This window comes from Cylas formicarius, unplaced genomic scaffold (assembly GCF_029955315.1).
Source record: "Cylas formicarius isolate icCylForm1 unplaced genomic scaffold, icCylForm1.1 PGA_scaffold_5__7_contigs__length_24384050, whole genome shotgun sequence".
NCBI classification, from domain to species: Eukaryota; Metazoa; Arthropoda; class Insecta; order Coleoptera; family Brentidae; genus Cylas; species Cylas formicarius.
This window is the reverse complement of record NW_026844341.1, coordinates 628,859-647,999: the sequence shown is the minus strand read 5'-3', so window position 1 is coordinate 647,999 and position 19,141 is coordinate 628,859. Positions and strand designations below refer to the sequence as shown.

At 36.6% G+C, this 19,141-nt stretch overlaps 1 protein-coding gene across 4 annotated transcripts in view; it reads left to right on the top strand.

The window, feature by feature from the left end:
* Positions 1–16,593, top strand: part of LOC132702102 (aminopeptidase N-like) — a 130,563-nt gene extending 113,970 nt beyond the window's left edge. For all 4 annotated transcript variants that reach the window (XM_060670530.1, XM_060670531.1, XM_060670532.1 and 1 more), the window contains 2 exons: positions 16,179–16,251; positions 16,329–16,593. In XM_060670530.1, the coding sequence (XP_060526513.1) occupies positions 16,179–16,251; positions 16,329–16,484 (229 nt within the window). In that variant the 3' untranslated portion in view covers positions 16,485–16,593. The remainder of the gene's footprint in view (positions 1–16,178; positions 16,252–16,328) is intronic.
* Positions 16,594–19,141: the final 2,548 nt, after the last annotated feature.

Sequence of the window (19,141 nt, the reverse complement as noted above, 5' to 3'; positions counted from 1 at the left end):
ATCACTGTAAACCAGGGAAACACGCCAACGTTTCAAAGTCACGGCTACGGCTCTATTCCTGATCTCACCATAATGACTGAAGGCATCAGGATGAAAATCTTCGAACACTGTTTTCGGAGCGCGAGCATTGAAGATGCCAAGTGAGATTTTGGCGAAACGTCTGCAGGATTCCAGTCGGATGCAAGATTTGCAGGATTCCTGTCGAATGCAGGATTCCAGTCGGAGTTCAACCAGCGAACGGATGATATCCCGGAATATAGTGTCATCATATATATATATATATATATATATATATATATATATATATATATATATATATATATATATATATATATATATATATATATATATATATATATATATATATATATATATATATATATATATATATATATATATATATATATATATATATATATATATATATATATATATATATATATATATAAAGCTTTTGTGGCAAACTGTATAACCAGACTAATATCTAGGTCACTCGCTTGCTCTCACATCTCTAGTCAAGTCTTTCAGTTCTACAAGTACATTCATACATATATAGATGGTAGCAAATGAACGAATGTTCAAATGATCGAAAATCCCGAACGGCGTTCGGGTTCGGGCGGGAGGGTGGTTTTTAACAACCAATCCGCCAACAACTGAGTCGTGACATATACGTGATCAAGTGACAGAATGTTTAGGTTAGAACCAGCGATTTTTATAAGGATATCAAGTTTGAAACTTATTTAAAATGATTTATCTTACTAAGTTAACATTTTATTACTTTTCTTAATTCAGTTAATTGTGGGTAGTACATTCATAGGGTAATGCAGAACAGGAACATAACCCCTTAACAAATAGTTTTTCACGACGACTTTGTGTATTATTCAGGCAGAAGGTGTAATGAAACGAGGTAAAATTGATTTAATATTTTATAGTTGCTCACAAAAAAGGCATTTTGCATGTTTAGTGCAGAAACGTCGTATTTTATAATATTATTCAATTTATAGCATTAAAGGTTAATAAATATATGTATGTTCGAGTTATTGCAAAAAGATATCTCAGAAGCACAGAAACAAAATATCAAGCATTAGGAAAAATTGAAGGGAACGGTGTATTTATCTTAAGGAAGGGACAACATAATCATCAACACTTAAAGCACCAAATACAAGACAGGAATTGCAAGCATGTGCAAGAAAGGAGACCAAAAGAATATATGCAATAGACTTGCGACAAATAAAGAAGTTATTAGTAATAAAAATGTTTGTAGAAATGTATAGTACAATACACTGTACGACTGAAACTATATAAGTATTAGTAAATTTCAATTATGTTAACGTAATTTTAGAAATGCCGAAGGTGCCTTACTTCCTTCAACTCAGTATGTACCTCCAGGCAGAGGTGGAGTCAATAGAATGTATTACTTTGGTTATACAGTTTGGTAAAAAAGTTTGGCATGAGCCATTTTTGCAACAAGGTCCTGTATGAAAGGATATTAACCAATTTGTTGGACCTACCCTTCATCAAATATGGACATACATTTTCATTTTTCCGCGGTTCTCAAACGCACCCTGGACATTTCGTGAAAGCACCGTGTAAGGACAACAAAAATTCAGTATTGTGGCAGGGACTAAGAACTGTTTGTTACGAGATTTGGCATAGCAGGTGTTTGTCGCCTGGTAACCAAGGATCGAAGTTAGTAAAAAAAAACTCTTATTAACCACTAGAGTTTGTCGGTGAGTGAGTTTTTTGAATCAATTATCGTTAAAAGTTCGCTTTGTCGTCGAAAGAGGATCATTCTTATTAGCTTAGAAGCTCTTCGCGGGAAGCCCCGATCGTGGCAGAGAACAGCGTAACACTTTCCAAAGAACAGTTTGATTTCTAGGAAACGCTAATCTACAACCCGGGACAGCTTCGCGTCGTGTCTGTCGCGATTCGATGGGTGAAATGAAAATAGTGTTGAGGCATTTATAGATGCCGTAGAGACTTATAAACAATGTGCAAACGTATCCGATGCCAATGCGTTATGCGGGTTTTCTATGTTGTTAGATGGTTTTGCAGCTATCTGGTAGCAAGGTGTGAAGGACAGTATCCATACTTGGGACGAAGTTATCGATTTGTCACGAACCACCTTCGATCCTAAGAAACCTCCATATAAAATATACAGAGAACTCTTTGCTTGCGAACAAGATGTTAAGACAAACAGTGATGTTTTTATTTGCAACGCACGCGCAGTACTGGCACAATTACCAGCAAACACATTAAAAGTTGATATAACATACGGACTTCTTCATAGACGAATGAGAGAGAAGGTGCCAAGAGATAAAATTAAATCATTTAACGACCTGCTTAAAGAATACCGGTTCGAACGAGATTTTTCGAAAAACACCGATTCAATCAAAGAGCATGTAAAGTGTACTTTCTGCAGATACCAGGGTCACACTGAAGCACAGTGCCGTCGAAAAGAAAACCAGAACTCGAAATCTGCGCCGCCAGATTCCAATGCTTCGGTTTCACCTAACGCGACGACCAAGGGAACAACTCCTCCAGTGCGAGCAAATACTCCACTAGTTAATACACAAATTTCTTGCTATGGTTGCAAGCGACCTGGATACATAAAATCCAATTGCCCTTCCTGCTCTAATGCAGCTATTTCAATAGATTTTTGCTCCCTCGATGGACCTAGTGATCGTCCCGAGTCTCCAAAAATCTTTCCAATGCCACGCCGCATACTAGACATTAAGATTTTGGAACTAAACAGACATGGAATCATAGACACTGCTGCCAAGCAAAGCGTGGCTAGTAGCAGTTTGTATAATGCATTAATTTTACAGGGTGTCGATTTCACATCAAGTACTACGTCTATAAAACTGGCTGATGGATGCGTACACAACCCTGAAGTGAAGATCACCAGAGTTGACGTACTGTTGAGAGATCGACGTATCCCCACTACTTTCACAGCGTTACTCAACGCTGATAAAACGCTGCTGGGTGTTGATTTTCTTACAGATGCTAGCGTCAGTCTCAATATAAGCCAACAAATTTGGAATTTTACCGATGAACCGCAAGTCACGTACCCATTACACTTTGAAACATCAGTTACTCGTTCTGAAGGTGTTCCTTCAATTATCGAACTATCCTCACTAAATGTTTTAAGGCCAGACGAAGGTTCAATGCTCACCTCAGCAAAAGCAGACCTTGTCAGCCCTAATATCGGATAACCAGGATATTTTTGCCGCAGGGGGAGATCCAACTCCATATGCAGAGCATCAAATCGACACTGGAACACATGCACCCATTTCAGTACCACTTTATAGAATGACACCGGCAAATAAGGAAAGACTGAGACTGGGACTCAATAAGCTTCTGGAAGATGGGGTAATCGAAGAGTGTGAATCCGCCTGGACTGCACCAGTCGTGCTTGTGCCTAAGAAGGACGGAGGTACCCGTCTATGTATAGATTATCGCGCTCTGAATGCTCGAACCAACCCTGTCTCTTATCCGTTGCCGCGAATAAAGATTTGCTACACGCAACCAAAAGGACGATATTCTAGACCCTAGACTTACGTGCGGGTTATCACCAAGTTAGAGTTCGCCCGGAAGATCGTGACAAAACTGCGTTTGTCGCCCCGTTTGGAACATACTGTTATATAGTGATGCCATTCGGACTACGAAACGCGCCGGCCACGTTTCAAGAACTTATAGACCGTTTTCGTAGTGGACTACAGTACAGTACTTCTTCTAGCGTATTTTGGAGGATTTGTTCATTTTATCTGAGACATTCGAAAGTCACTTGTCGGACTTAAAAAGTGTATTCGACCGGTTAAGGCTGTTCAAGCTTCGCCTTAACTGCGATAAATGTACATTCGCTAGCGCGCGAGTCAAGTACTTAGGACATATTATCACAGTCGACGGAATTCAAGTGGACAGTGAAAAGACTGCAGCTATCGCCCAAATGAATATTACTACCACTGTCAAACAGGTCTAGTCTTTTATTCAAAGTTGTTCCTGGTACAGAAAATTCATCGATAAGTTTGCAGACATATCGCGACCACTAACGAATTTGTTGAAGAAGAACGCCACCTGGGTCTGGAACGCCGCACAAGAGAATGCGTTCGAGCTACTGAAGGCTGCACTTACCAGCGCCCCTACCCTGCAACTAAACGACGAAACGAAGCCCTACATCTTACGCACTGACGCCTCAGCATATGCCCTGGGAGTCATTCGCCTGCAAGGAGAAGGAGAGAACGAACACCCGATAGAATATGCTAGCAGATTGTTGACTCCCGCCGAGAGAAACTACACTACCACTGAGTGAGAGGCTCTAGCAGTCGTATGGAGTTTGAGCAAATTTCGTGGATACCTGGATAGTTCTTCGGTAATCGTAGCTACCGACCACGAACCCCTAAGGGGTTGCTCAGCCTGAAAACACTAACACGGCGACTTGCTCGTTGGACACTACTAATCCAAAGCTATAATATAAAAATTGAGTATCTACGCGGAAAACAGAATAATCTGGCTGATATGCTGTCCAGACCAAACTGCTCCCATGGTAACACAACGGCCACATGTGACATTTGCTACGTAAGCACAGATATGCCCAGAAGATCATCAGATGGCATCCGTTATGAACAGTTGAATAACCCCGAACTGAAAAAGAGCATAGAAAGTTTCGAGAACAGCGAAAACGATGGTTATGCTAAATGGACAGCGCGTGGCTATATCATGACCAACGGTGTAATTTACAGATACTCAGATCAAGATGAGTGTGAAGAGCAACTAGTCCTGCCTGCCCATGAACGTGTCAAAATACTACAGGAACATCATGACGCTCCCACAGCCGGACACTATGGAGTAGAGCGAACATATCACAAAATTGCAAAGTTGTACTATTTCACTGGGATGAGGCAATATATTCATGAATATCTCAAACCTACTCAGAGTGCCAAAGGTACAAAGCCACTAATCAGAAGCCTGCTGGTTTGGTGCAGACTACTGTGTACAATCAAAGATTCGAAGTCCTGGCAATAGATCTATTCGGTCCCCTTTCAGAGACCAGCATGGGACAACAATGGGTCTTCATAGTAGAAGACACAGCCACCAAATGGGTCGAGCTATTCCCACTAACCAAAGCTACAGCAGCAGAATGCGCGACAACCCTCGTAAACGAAGTTTTCTTAAGATATGGTTGTCCCTGACGAATAATATCGGACAACAGAGTTCAATTTATATCCCATATCATGCAAAAAGTGTGCCACTGCTTAGGTATCAAACAGAATCTGACACCATTGTTTCATTCACAAGCGAATATGGTGGAACGAAAGAATCGGGATCTTAAATCCCGCTTGGCTGTCCTAGTAGGCGACAATCACACTAAATGGGCTGAGAAATTGCCTGCGATAAGATTCACCATGAGCCCTGGAAGTACCACTAGGAGTTTCAGATTTGACGTCATACAACGGACAATTAGACGCAGTACCCGATGTCCTCATTAGGAAAAGGGGGCGGCCCAAGAAAAATAACGCATACCTAACGAGTGCTGGTTCCTCGACTTCTCAGCCTCGCAACCAGAGGGGGAGACTGTAACGAACACGCATAGTAGGCCGACCTGGACGTACCATCGTAGGCCTAGACCGCTGTGTCAGTACTGACGCGGGTGTCAGTCGGCAACGAGTTGATACAGAGATTTTACCGCGATAACCCTTTAAATTCTGTTTTCATCCCAACAAACTGTTCCTACCCACTTTTATAATAATAAATACCGTTTGCTTGAGTGCGGGTTGTTACTCTATGTAAGCGAGTGTAACACTACCTATTTTGCAAAAAAAAAATGAATTTTGTTGTGGACATTGTCATTCATCAAATTTTTATAAATTTGATTTGATAGACGTCAACTTTTACCTTAGCCGGTGGCTGTAATAAATAGGGGACGATAATGACAAGAAAATATTCAAAACATACTCACGGGATAATAAAAAATATTGCTTTGAATGTGGGTTGCACCTTTCGATAAAATTAACCTATATTTTTATGGAAACAATAATTGACTGGATGCATAGGAATTCATGTGTCCTGTGCGGAATTAGCAACCGATGTATGCCTATATCTTTAAAACAAGCACCGTTTTCCTAATTCGTATTCTGATTATACCTATCTAGTATCGACTATCAAATTGCAAAGTCTGCCATTTGACCGTCGGCTACATCGAGATCCCTCGCGAGGCGAGACTCACCGAGACATTCCGAAACGGGACCGAACGTCATTCGTTATTTTCGATCATTTGTGGTTTTCCCCCATCTCGAAACCACTCGCGCTCGGCCGTGCCCGATGTTACACGAACTTTTCGACACTCTGAACATTCGAGACTTTGCCACCATCTAACGAAGCTGACGTAGAGACGTAAATTATACTTTCCATATGCTAGATCGGTGTATAATTGGATATTTTACAGGACAGAAATATGCCGTTTACCAATGTTGTAGCTTAAGTGAACAGTTTTTTTTTGCAGTTTCGATAAACGAATCATATGGTTTGAATCTACAATGAGAATGTCTTAATGAGATAATGACAAACCTGTACCGAGGCATATCTACCTCTAATTTTACAAAAGTCCATCTCGCTAAGTCGAAAATGTAGTAGCAGTGTTGCAATATAGTGTGGGTCAGCATGATCTTAAAATATTTAGAGGAAAGCGTGTATAATTTTGGATTTGTCTAGAGCACCAAAATCGGCCAAATAGTTGAACTCATATACTATAAATATCATACGAATGATCTGTCGTGTTAGTGTCTCTGTGAGGTTTTAATTGAAAGTGCCGCAAAGGGACTAAGCATTTTATTGTTATTTTATTGTTATGTGCCGGAGCCGCCATGTATATCTGAGTCCCCTTCCGCGGCCGCGCCCTTCGTATCTATGATTTCATAGTAGCGCTAACCGCAAACGATTCATCATAAAAATAGATTTCTATAAAGTTCTAATACCCTCGTCAAATAGCGAAAGGTGAAGACAATGAACAGCACAGTTGATTCAATAAGGTACTTATAAAATTAATATTAATAAACAGTCAATTCTCTAATTATTCTGTTTTTTACGTTTCCTTTACCTTCTCACGAATATTTCTTCCCTTTCCCCTCTTCTTCCCCAGTATAGGTAGGTAGATTTTTGTTTTTCTAAATCTATTTGTTGAACCTAAGTCAGATACATCTTAAAAATTGTTTAACAAGTTATAAAAATTCAATAAGTAAGGATTTTTTACAACATCAAGGTTAATATTAGTTTCTTTCAATATAAGAGACCATACATGATTCATTTCGGGCAAGGAAGAGGCTTGATTATGAAAAAAAGAGTTTTTCAAACTAATGTTGGTAATATTGAGAAAATCCTGGGATTTTGCAAATGACTGTGGAAGGAGGTTGTATAACATTTTCATCCAATGCTACTATACAACTACTACCAATGTTCTATAGTGACCTCAATATTATCCAAAGAGGTATCCACCAAATAAAGTTGTGATTCCATAGAGAAATAATTAAATTAAAAATTTACAGCTTCCATTCCTTTAGGAAAAATTATTTAGACTCCAAGAGCCTTAATGAGCCTTAATTGCAATACTGGAAAATTTCGATTTTAATTTTAATTTTTTAATTATAGTATCGTCGCCCACGTTTACCTAATTCTAATATCTATGTAACCGTTGCATAAAACATTTAGATGGACATCAACAAGTTACATTTATGATGTTTAGTGATGTTGAGACTCTACTCTCTCACTCTACTGTACTCTCACTTACAGTGACCAAAATATTATCCGAAATTGCTAAATCTAATAACTTTTTATTATTATTTTTTATATGATTGTGGTGTGGCCTTTAACCAACTTGTCGCAATTAAATTTTAATTTGGACTTACCCGGACTGTCTGCCATCGTATACACGGTGAAGAAAAGAAAATAGGAAAAATTATTTAGACTCCAAGAGCCTTAATGACCCTTAATTGCAATACTGGAAAATTTCGATTTTAATTTTAATTTTTTAATTATAGTATCGTCGCCCACGTTTACCTAATTCTAATATCTATGTAACCGTTGCATAAAACATTTAGATGGACATCAACAAGTTACATTTATGATGTTTAGTGATGTTGAGACTCTACTCTCTCACTCTACTGTACTCTCACTTACAGTGACCAAAATATTATCCGAAATTGCTAAATCTAATAACTTTTTATTATTATTTTTTATATGATTGTGGTGTGGCCTTTAACTTTAACTTTAACTCACCGAAGTCTGTTTTTCCTAAAACTTCGTGGGTTTACCGACCGATGCTGATTTTCGACTGACCTAGATGAGTTTGTAAAGCGGTGTTGCCGAGCGTTTTGCCTAAAATATAAAAATGCAAATAAAACAAAATAAATTCATACTGGCGCCAACATATCCCCCGCCCTGAAAACCTGTTTTTCATCTAAATCTGTAGATAATTTCTGCCAAAATCAAAATAACTCGAAGGACCATGCATTAAATAAATAAACATATGCCAAACTTTCTGTCACCAGAATTTAATTTGACCAGCAATTTTCCCAAAAGAAATAAAATATTAATCAAACAAAACTTACATATCTGGTGTTACTGTAAATTTATTGGTGTAGAAGAGGGCACAATTTTAAAACCGAACGCACAAAACTCGCTCTCGCAGTCTTCACGGTAAAGTTTCTAACAACTCCATCTTTTCCCGGATGGAGCCCAGTAACCACTGCCAGTGGCCAATAAAGAGGCGGGGCGTTATCTACCTTAACAACCACCACTGTTCCCAGTTTAATATTTGAGATGCCATTATTCCATTTTTCTCTGACTTTCAAACTTGTGAGATATTCTAAACGCCAACGTCTGCAGAAATCCTGCACCATTCTATCTATTAATTGAAACCTATCCAGCCGATCTATATTCAAATCTACAACATTATGGGCAGGTAAGCTTCCCAGCGGAGTGAATGTTAAAAAATGTGATGGATATAAAGCGGAGAGAGATGATGAATCCGCCGATAAACGACACAAAGGTCTTGAGTATAATACTGCCTCTATTTGCACTAAAAGAGTGTTAAGTTCCTCATATGTTAATAGCTGATCGAGGAGTACCTTGTACAAGTGAGACTTAGCACTTTTGACATTTCTTTCCTGTATGCAAATAAATGACATGGTAAAGATCAATTATTCTATCAACTAATGGTTCGCTTCCAGGAAGAATCAAAGGGTGCTTTTCCAGAAAATTAAGGGAAGAATTGTTTAGTCTACCTCTGATAATTAGCAAACCGTCTTGCAAAAATGGATGTAACCTTTTTAGATGAGTTTCGCAGGGTTTACCTTGCTTAAGCCGTTCCATTTCCGATTCAAAATGCTTAATTTGAATTATTATTATTATTAATTGAAAAATTCTGCTTTTCTAAGGACCAACGCAGTAACCATTTTTTGTGTAGGACATGTTTTTATAAACATTGAAACTCGTAATGTAAATGGTAAAATTTTTTGCTAATTCGAAGTGGTTTCCACCAACCTCACGAGAGGGTGAGTTACATCCCTATTCTCAGCCGAATCGTTAACAATAAAGATTCGTCTTTCCAAAGTATCTGCTTCTATTATTGATACAGGCCATTCCGATTCCGAAGATTTCAACCAAGCCGAATTCATCCAACTAATAACCGTCGAAGAGCCTGAAAATGCTGCTATTTTGGAGACGTGAACACATTTTGTATAATTTTCAACAATTAACTTAAGTAAGAAGGACAGTAACAAAGCTGCACACAGATCGAGCCGTGAAATAGTTCAAAGGAGCAAATCTCGATTTGGCAGCGACAAGGTTTACTGACACCTCACCTCTTGAGTTAACAACCCTTATATAAACCGCTCCTCCGTATCTGTCCTGACTTGCCTCCGAGAATCCTAAAATCATTAGCGGAGTATCTTTAATCCCCTTAATGTGTCTAGGGCGCTTCGTCCCAATCTTTTACTCTCTTTGCTCTCTGCTCTTTTACCATTAATTTCAAATGCAAAATTAACGGGTCTATCAAAATTTTTCTTTTTCTACAATGTTCGTCAGGAGCAGTCAGTCTAAAATTTAATATATCCCTTAAAGGGTCCCACTGTATTCCTAAAACTTTTGTTTCCGATTTAAACGTAGCACATTCTTGCAGCCGTTTTTCCATATTCGATAATAATTCTTTAGAATTGGTTGACCATTTTACCAAGTCAAAGCCTCCTCCTTTAAAGAGTTTTACGGCCTGGCTATATAACTCCGTAGCTTCATTTTCATCAGGAACACTTATTAAAAAATCATCCATGCAAAGCCCTGACGACAAGTATAGCTTGGCGAGCGGGTAACGATCACCGTCTTCTCGTATTAATTATTGAATCGTTCGAAATGCGAAGAATGGCGATGACCTTAAGCCGAACGCTACAACCGTAAATTCATAGGTTTCAATATCATGACTGGGATCGAAACTCCACAATATTCTTTGAAAACGCCAGTGATCCTCAATGACTTTTATTTGCAAAAACATTTTTTTCAAATCTGAACTGATCGCTATTGGAAGCAGTCGAAAGTTAATTAGTAAAGTACATATGTCCGCTTGCAGCTTAGAGCCGCTATGCAACAAGTCGTTCAGAGATACATCACGGTCTGAGGGACACGACGCGTCAAGTACTATGCGAATAGGCGTGCTCGAATTCCCTAATTTTATTACCGGATGACGACTTATGTAGTAGCACAGATTGTTGTCATCCTTCTCTAATAATTGTAAAAAACCTTGGTCTAAAAAATCTTGCATTAGTTTATTATAGTCCGCACGTAATGTTTCAGATTTTGATAACCGCTTTTCCAATGTTTTTAACGGCTTTTCCGCCGAAAATTTGCAGCTTCCCACGTTTTTTGGAGAGCTTCTAAAGGGTAAGGCAACCGTAAATCGTATCTCTAATAACCGTTTCCGCTTACATTTTCTTGAATTCCATAGAATCCAAATCGGGGATTTCACGTTCAGGAACTTGCTCTAACTTACAAAACCTTGCAATCATTTGCTCGATCGGTGCCTCTTCCTGTAGGGTAAGTAAATTTATAGGGGAATCTCCTTGACCCCTAATTACATAACCTAAGCTTGTTTCTAATGCGGTCATTAAACCAACCGAAGTAAAAACTTGACTGCTCCCGAAAATCATTGGAAAAAGCTGGGCACCGAGTATACCGTCAATTGGAGCCGGTTCAAAAAATTTATCATCCGCTAACTGTAATTTCCAAAATTCCGATAAGCCACGAATATCAATCGTCGATCTTGGTAATTTTCCCTTGAAGTGATCAATAATTAAAGCTTGCATATCGTAAGGCTTATTCTGATCAAAGGGTTTTTTTAACATCGGTACTCCCTCTAACCAATTGAGTATTTTTTCCTAAACCTTGGATTGAAGAATGTACTTTAAAATATTTCAGCCCGATTTTTTTACAGCACTCTGTAGTAATAAGATTACACTGGCTACCGCTATCCAGTATAAATCGTGCCGTTGCCGTTCTCAAAGGGACTGTTCAATACAAATACCGTGGCTGTCGCCAATAAAACCATTTTTTTGTTATTGCTATTTAAAAGATTGGATTTGTGAAATGCACAATTTACCGCAATTCAATTAACGTTGTTTTGAGAACTCGATTTTTGAGAGCTGGTACTCTCAGATTGATGGATGGTGGCTTTGACTACATTATCCCTACTAGTATGTAGTAAAAAATGATGGTTTCTACCACACTGTTCACATGAGCTCTTGGAGCATTGGCGTACTCCGTGAAACTGCTAGAGGCACAAGAAAAATAAATTGTTGATTTGATTGAGTTGACTTTTACTTGATGATAATCCATTACATACGTAATTTAATAAAAACAAACACTTACTTTAAGATTACGATACACATGTTTATTGCTTTGACAATTGTTTCGGTACACTGTACCTTCTTCAGAAATAATCTCTAAACTAAAACACAGGGTTGATTACAGACTATCCGTACAGTAGGTAGAATCTTTATCTAAGGGTTTAAGAGAGGCGAATTATTTAAGTCGGTTTGATCGCTTAGTAGCAAACTTGTATATTTATGTTTATTAATTTCTGTTGTTTCTAATAAGTTAAGTTTTTTGCCTTGACTATATAATATTTTAACATCGTTATTGAAGGAATGTCCTGTTTCTATTAAATGATTACTATAATTAGAGTCATTTTTAGAATTCAAGAATAAACTTTTGAGTTCTTGAATCCGTTTCTTGAAACTTCTGCCTATCTGACCTATGTATATTTTTGGACAAGATCCACATGTTAATTTGTATACTCCCGACTTACATAACTTATGTATTTTCGTATTAATATTTTTAATTACAGATCCTAATGTCCTATTATATTTAAAAGCAATATTCCGATTTAGCTTTCTAAGTTTTTTAGCTATTATTTCACTTGGTTGTCCAAAATACGTTAATGTGTTAAAATGTTTGTTTGTTTTATTGGAGTATTGTTTAGGAAAGACTAGATTCATGGCCTCGTTATATAGTTTCTTTTTTAATATATATTCTCACGTATTGATTCACGGATGGAAAAATGTGATGACACTATATTCCGGGATATCATCCGTTCGCTCGTTGAACTCCGACTGCTATCCTGCATACGACTGGAATCGTGCAAATCCTGCATCCGACTGGAATCCTGCAGGCGTTTCGCCAAAATCTCACTTGGCATCTTCAATGCTCGCGCTCCGAAAACACTTCGAACACTCGAAAAAACTAACAAAAAAAAGAAACATATAAATTTCTCCATTTATCATAAACCCTCACATACAGACACAGTAATTCACAATAGTTCTAACCATCCAGACCAATATAAAATTGCCGCTTTTAATAGCTATTTACATAGATTACTTCAGGTCCCTCTCAATCAAGAAGATTACGACAAGGAATTAAATACAATTAAACAAATTGCATTGAACAACAGTTACGAACCCAATTTAATTGACTCACTGTTAAAAAAGAAACTATATAACAAGGCCATGAATCTAGTCTTTCCTAAACAATACTCTAATAAAACAAACAAAAATTTTAACACATTAACTTATTTTGGACAACCAAGTGAAATAATACCTAAAAAACAAGGCAAAAGCAAAAAAATCAACTTATTAGAAACAATAGAAATTAATAAACAGAAATATACAATTTTGCTACTAAATGATCAAACCGATTTAAATAATTCTCCCTTCTTAAACCCTTAGATAAAGATTCTGCCTACTGTATGGATAGTCTGCAATCAACCCTGTGATAGTTAGTTAAGAGATTCTTGAAGAAAACAATTGTCAAATCAATAAATATGTGTGTGGTAATCTTAAAGCAAGTGTTTGTTTTTAATAAATTACGTATAAACATGAATTATTGGTTTTGATCAGCTCGTACCGTTGATTGAAAGTCATTCCTTTAAAATTTTCACATTTGCTCAAAATATGACCTACTGTCCTACATAATACACAAAAGGGAGGTTTATTGCCTTTATTATCGTTATCGCAAAACAACAAATGTTCGTGAATTTTTATTTTTACTGAAACCGCTAGTGCTAGCTCCCGTTGTTTCATTATTATGTAAAATTTTGGTTTGCTCTTTAACAAATTGTATTAAATTCGAGTATGTAGGTATTTCCGTGGCTCTCTTATGATTTTCGAATGATTTAACCGTCTCCTTGTCAAGCTTTGAGAGCGCATGATAAAGCAAAATAAAATCCAATAAATCCGGAATGTCGATTTTTTTTTAGTGTATTTACCGAAGTAACAAAATTTTCCAAAAAATAGTTCATTTTTTTCCGATTCCTTTTGTAATTGTTTAAAATTAACAATTTGGTGTAAGTAAGTGCTTGCTGATAATATTTTTCTAAAAGAGACTTCCAAATAGTATCTTAATTATCACCCGATGCTGCCATACCTGCACAAACACTGAGGGCCGGTCCCTTTAAATGCTTCACGAGCAGTCCCACCTTATTCGCGTCAGTTAAATGAAAATTGTCATGAATTAAATGATATAAATAGAATAAAACATTTCAGCATATTTTGTCTCACCGTAAAAATCCGGAATTTCGATTTTTGGTAAAAGACTCATCATATTACTCTGCTGTTGTGTAGATTGTTGCAAACTTAAATTGACAACGTTTTCATTTGGTTTTATTTTGGTATATGGCGCCCTTATTCTACAGCACATCTCATTGATTACGCTAACAACTTGATATTTCGGTTTAAAATTTTCATTAATATCAAAACCTACTTCGTTTATGTGATCTAAAATTTGTAAAATAGGAAAATTAATTTTATTTTACGTTGAACGATCTTTCGATAAGTCATAAAGGTTTTGAATGATTGATTATGGCACCTCCTGTTTGGCTGTTAACATTTTAAATTTTCTATCATTTAAGATCGTACGACAATCAAAATTTATCTTATTATGATTGTATTTACTAAAGGCGTCTAATATTCAACCGTTTTATTATTCCGCTGCTGTGGATATACCGTGATCTATATCTCTTGTAGACATATGTACTGCTACTAATTTGATAATTTTAATGAGTCGAAGGTCAATGAAATGAAAGAAAACCCGCAAGTCACAAAAAACCCAGGTACGCGAGTCAGAATCAAAGGCAATACAAAAAACGCGCAACCGAAAAAACTGCAAATATCTTCTCCCTTAAAGTTTTACTATCTTTTGAACTTAGTCACCTCAAAAATCGAAACTTGTATTACGATGTCTTATGTATGAACTGGTATCCGGCTCGAAGTGATCAAAATATGGTGTGACCTTTAGTCAACTTGTTGCAATTAAATTTTAATTTGGACTTACCCGGACTGTCTGCGATCGTATACACTAAACTCTCGGTGAAGAAAGGAAAATAGAGGGAAGGAATAACCAAGGCAAAGAAAACTCACCGAAGTCCCCAAAACCCGTTAACTTTGAACTCGCGTATACCGGACTTTAATTTCGTGGGTTTACCGACCGATGCTGATTTTCGACTGACCTAGAAGGGTTTTTAAGACGGTGCCACGACGATAGGATAAAATTGTCTCAAGTTCGTTAAGTTAAAATTCCCAATTATTAAGAATTTACCGATTCTAGTGCAAATACTGGTAGGAAAAGCAACATAATTTTTTAAAGTAGCGTATGTGATACTCGGAGATAAGGTATCATTTAATTTTGTTCGTAGTCCTCTGGTACTCTGATAGTATACACTAAAAAAGTCGTTTGGAGCCATTTTTAAAAATATTGTAACAAGTATAATTTCCAAATGAGTAAATGTGAGTTTAAATTAGAAAACTAATTCAAGTGCGCTAAATCATTTTCGTTTTTAACATAGATAACACTTTTTTTTTTAAGAATATTTTCGTATTTTGGTTGTATTTTTTTCCGTGGCTAACATTACTGCCTTATGAATGCACTTGCAGAAAGGAGAAAGATGTTAATGAAGATCTTGTGTTTTCTCTGTAATCAAATATTGAGGTATGAAGTAGTGGTTGTAAATCGCGCTTCTTTGCTGCTCTGCGATTTCAGATTACTTAGAAATTACCTAAAATTTAACCACAGTGTTCTTAGAGGTGTATTCGAATGTAACACTCGGAAATTGGCTGACTCTGTGACTGAAAATAATGTCATTATTCTCAAGTTGAATTTGAAGAGTTTCTGAAATTTTTTTACCAATGTCTCAACGTTTTCACCCTTTACCTCTAAAACCCCACATATTTTAAAGTTAACATTTCTATCCTGTTGCTTCATCTACTCCGGTTCTGATCTCATAGAGCTGCATTCAGCTTTAAATTACACAAGTTGATTCGCTTCTTAAAAAATTATAGTTTTCAAGTAATATTGAACACTTTGGAAAATTTCATAAAACTTATCTTGGTGCCTTGTAGTGAAAAATCCTAAGGTGATTTTGGAATTTTACAATTTACCGTATGCGAATTAGTGTGACCCTGATTAAGGAACGATTCGAGGTGTGTGGGTCTGAAATAACAAATTTATCAGCAACTATCATCGTGCTGAGTTCTTTAGCAAAAATATAATGGTTCTAAATTATCAATTCCCAATTCTCTCTACAGGGGATTCGAATTTGGGCACTGTACTATATATGCAAATTATTGGTTGTAATATTGTTCTAGGTATGGTTCAAATGTTTATTCGATTATATTAAATATTATAGAGAGATTCCCAGATCAAAACAATATTGACCAGGTAAAATCGAAAACATTTTTCCTTTCAATCAATTCTTTTCCAATTATATTGTTTGATCTGTATTATCTTTCTTGTAGATAGAGACGTGGAAGATGATTCCAACTGACGATTCACTATTTACATATATTGTGGAGCAATCTCTCGACGTAGCTCGTCCTCGGCTCGAATGGTTCAAATGGCATAAGGAGGATTTTTTCAACTACTACGATATAATTCCCGATTCCCGCAATTAATTTTAATTCGGTCAATAATCAATTTATTGTTAATTCGAAAAACGTGGAATTTTCGACTGCATACATTTCCAATAATGTGAGGGAATGTTTGCACAACGCTGACGAGTGTCAATAAAAATTAACCTTTTTTTGTTTTTATTTTAATTATTTAGCGCTACGACTAGAACAATAGCAAGTTATCAAATTTTTGTTAGTTTTCCCAGATCAGATCGACGAAGTTTCCGCTAGGACAACCTGTATATAATATTTGTAAGATGCACCCTCTGTAAAATGATGAGTCAAATGAAAAAGATTGAAGCATAATTTAAAAAATACCGAGGGTCCCAGTAAGAACAACATTAGGGATACGAAAATGAAGTAGATACGAAAAATAAAAAGCTCGAAATTATTTTATTTTCGAGTTTATCATATGGACACTAGGGGGTGCATTGCTATCTGGATTCTTAAAAACTCGATTTCCACAAAATCTTCTCATCGTCATCATGGTTCGAGTGACTGCTGTTTTATTGCTGAGACAAATTTTAAGCTTTTTTATTTAATGCTCTTTGCTGTATCTTTCAAAAGAAGGTGGTGGGGGATGTTCGAACATTTTCTAACATAAATGTGAAAAACTTATTGCTATAAAGTTGTAGTCGTGAAATAGAGCCACTAGGTGGAGTTTTATGGCATAAAAGTAAAAAAAAATATTTTATGATAGTCAAGTAAGGGCCCGAAATATTTATAAAAGACAGGAAACATTTTAAGTTAACTTAGTAAAACTCTAATTTAATATTTAGGATGCCAAAAATAAAAAACCTAAACAAAGTTGTTATTTTTACAATATCTTTAAAAGACACTAAACTAGATGGTAGGTACATTATATTTATAACATCCTCTGTCGTTTTCAACTACATTTTTATTTACCACTGATGTATTTAAGTACTATAGGTGGGAAATATTTTAAGAAATAAATAAAGCATCTTCTGCGACAGAAATATTAATGACAAATTTTGTTTATATCTTATATATAATTATTTAATGTTGAAACAAAGATAAAGAAAATATTTTGACTTGAAAACACCCTCAAATTCTCACAAAATTAATTTTCTTTTATTCGTATTGCTGGTTAGGATAAAACTTATGGTATGGGTTTTTCAATGGGTTCTTGGTCCCTTATTTGACTATCTGCTGATATAAAAAAGTGATATCCTTAAATTTTTTCTTCTCCTTCTGTTCCGCTCTGAGCTTATACAACTACTGCAATCGGCAGGGTTTAGTTTGCATAAATGTCATTACAATAATCTCGATTTTCACGATCAAACCGCAAATGAATTGCAAAACATTATCATAAAGGATGGGACAAGTAAAGTTCTTGGCACGGCATGGAACCCTCTCGAAGAACATCAATATGGCTGGTCTTTCGTCTTTAAAATTATTAGCAATAACAAAAAGGCAGGTGCCATTCCAGTTGGCTCAAATGTTTGATCCTCTCCTTATGCAGAAAATTTGTTTGAAAAGGCTAAATTGGGAAGATTAGCTAACCCCTGATTTAAAAATTGCTTGGGAATCATTCTCACAAAACCTTAACCAAATTCCTAGATGGTTTCATAATTCACTCCAAGACAAGAACGTAGAAATTAATGGATTTTCAGACGCCTCTCTTGCTGCTTACAATGCAGTACTGTATTTACGTACGATCTATCACAACCAAACTGTCTCTTCGAATATTATTTGTTCCAAGTCTCGGGTAGTACCTTTAAAAACTATCTCTTGATTAGTCTTTATTAGTCAAACTTGCCAATAGAGTTGAGTCGAAAGGTTTCGATGTGTTTCTTTGGACGGACTCACAGATTGTATTCTCATGGCTGAAAGATTCCCCTTCCCGATGGACAATATTTGTTGCAAACAGAATCTGCGAAATCCAGGATTTATTCTCCGCCTCATATTGGCAGTACGTAGATTTCAAAAATAATCCAACGGACTTAGTGTACACAGGAGCTGATGCATACTCATTATTGTCAAATTCGCAGTGGTGGCACGGTCCGACTTATTTAATAGATCCAGATTTCGAAATAAGAACTATTCCGCGAATCTTAAAGCTAGACGCTTTGCCGGGACAAACGCATGGGTCAGCTCATAGTGACGCATTTCCACAATTTACAGACAACTTTTCTAGTTTTTCAAATTTATTCTGGAAAAAGTTTTCTGTCGAATACCTTAAGAGACTTAAACATAAACCCAAATGGATTAAGCCCATTAAGAATCAATAACCCAATATGTTAGTCTTGGTAAAAGAGGACAACACTTCCCCGCTTTACTGGTCTTTAGCAAGAATACTAAAAGTAATGCCTGGTTCTGATAATAAGATCAGAGTAGCGGAAATTAAAACGAGATATGGAGTCTTCGTGCAACCTATTACAAAGCTCGCACCTTTGCCTCTAGACTAGGTTGAAAACTATCCTACGCGTGGGGGGGGGGGGGGATGTTTCGGTTAAAAAAAAACGCGCGATTGATGCTAACAGAAGCTAAAAGAAGAACGCAGAAACTATTTCGAAAACCTCCAGAATAAAGACGCATAATTTGTTAGCGTTTGTATAAGTGTGCACATAAAGGTGCAGTGTATTGACAGTGCATTAACATTTTCTCTAGAGTATATTAGTGCAGCGAAATTATTGATA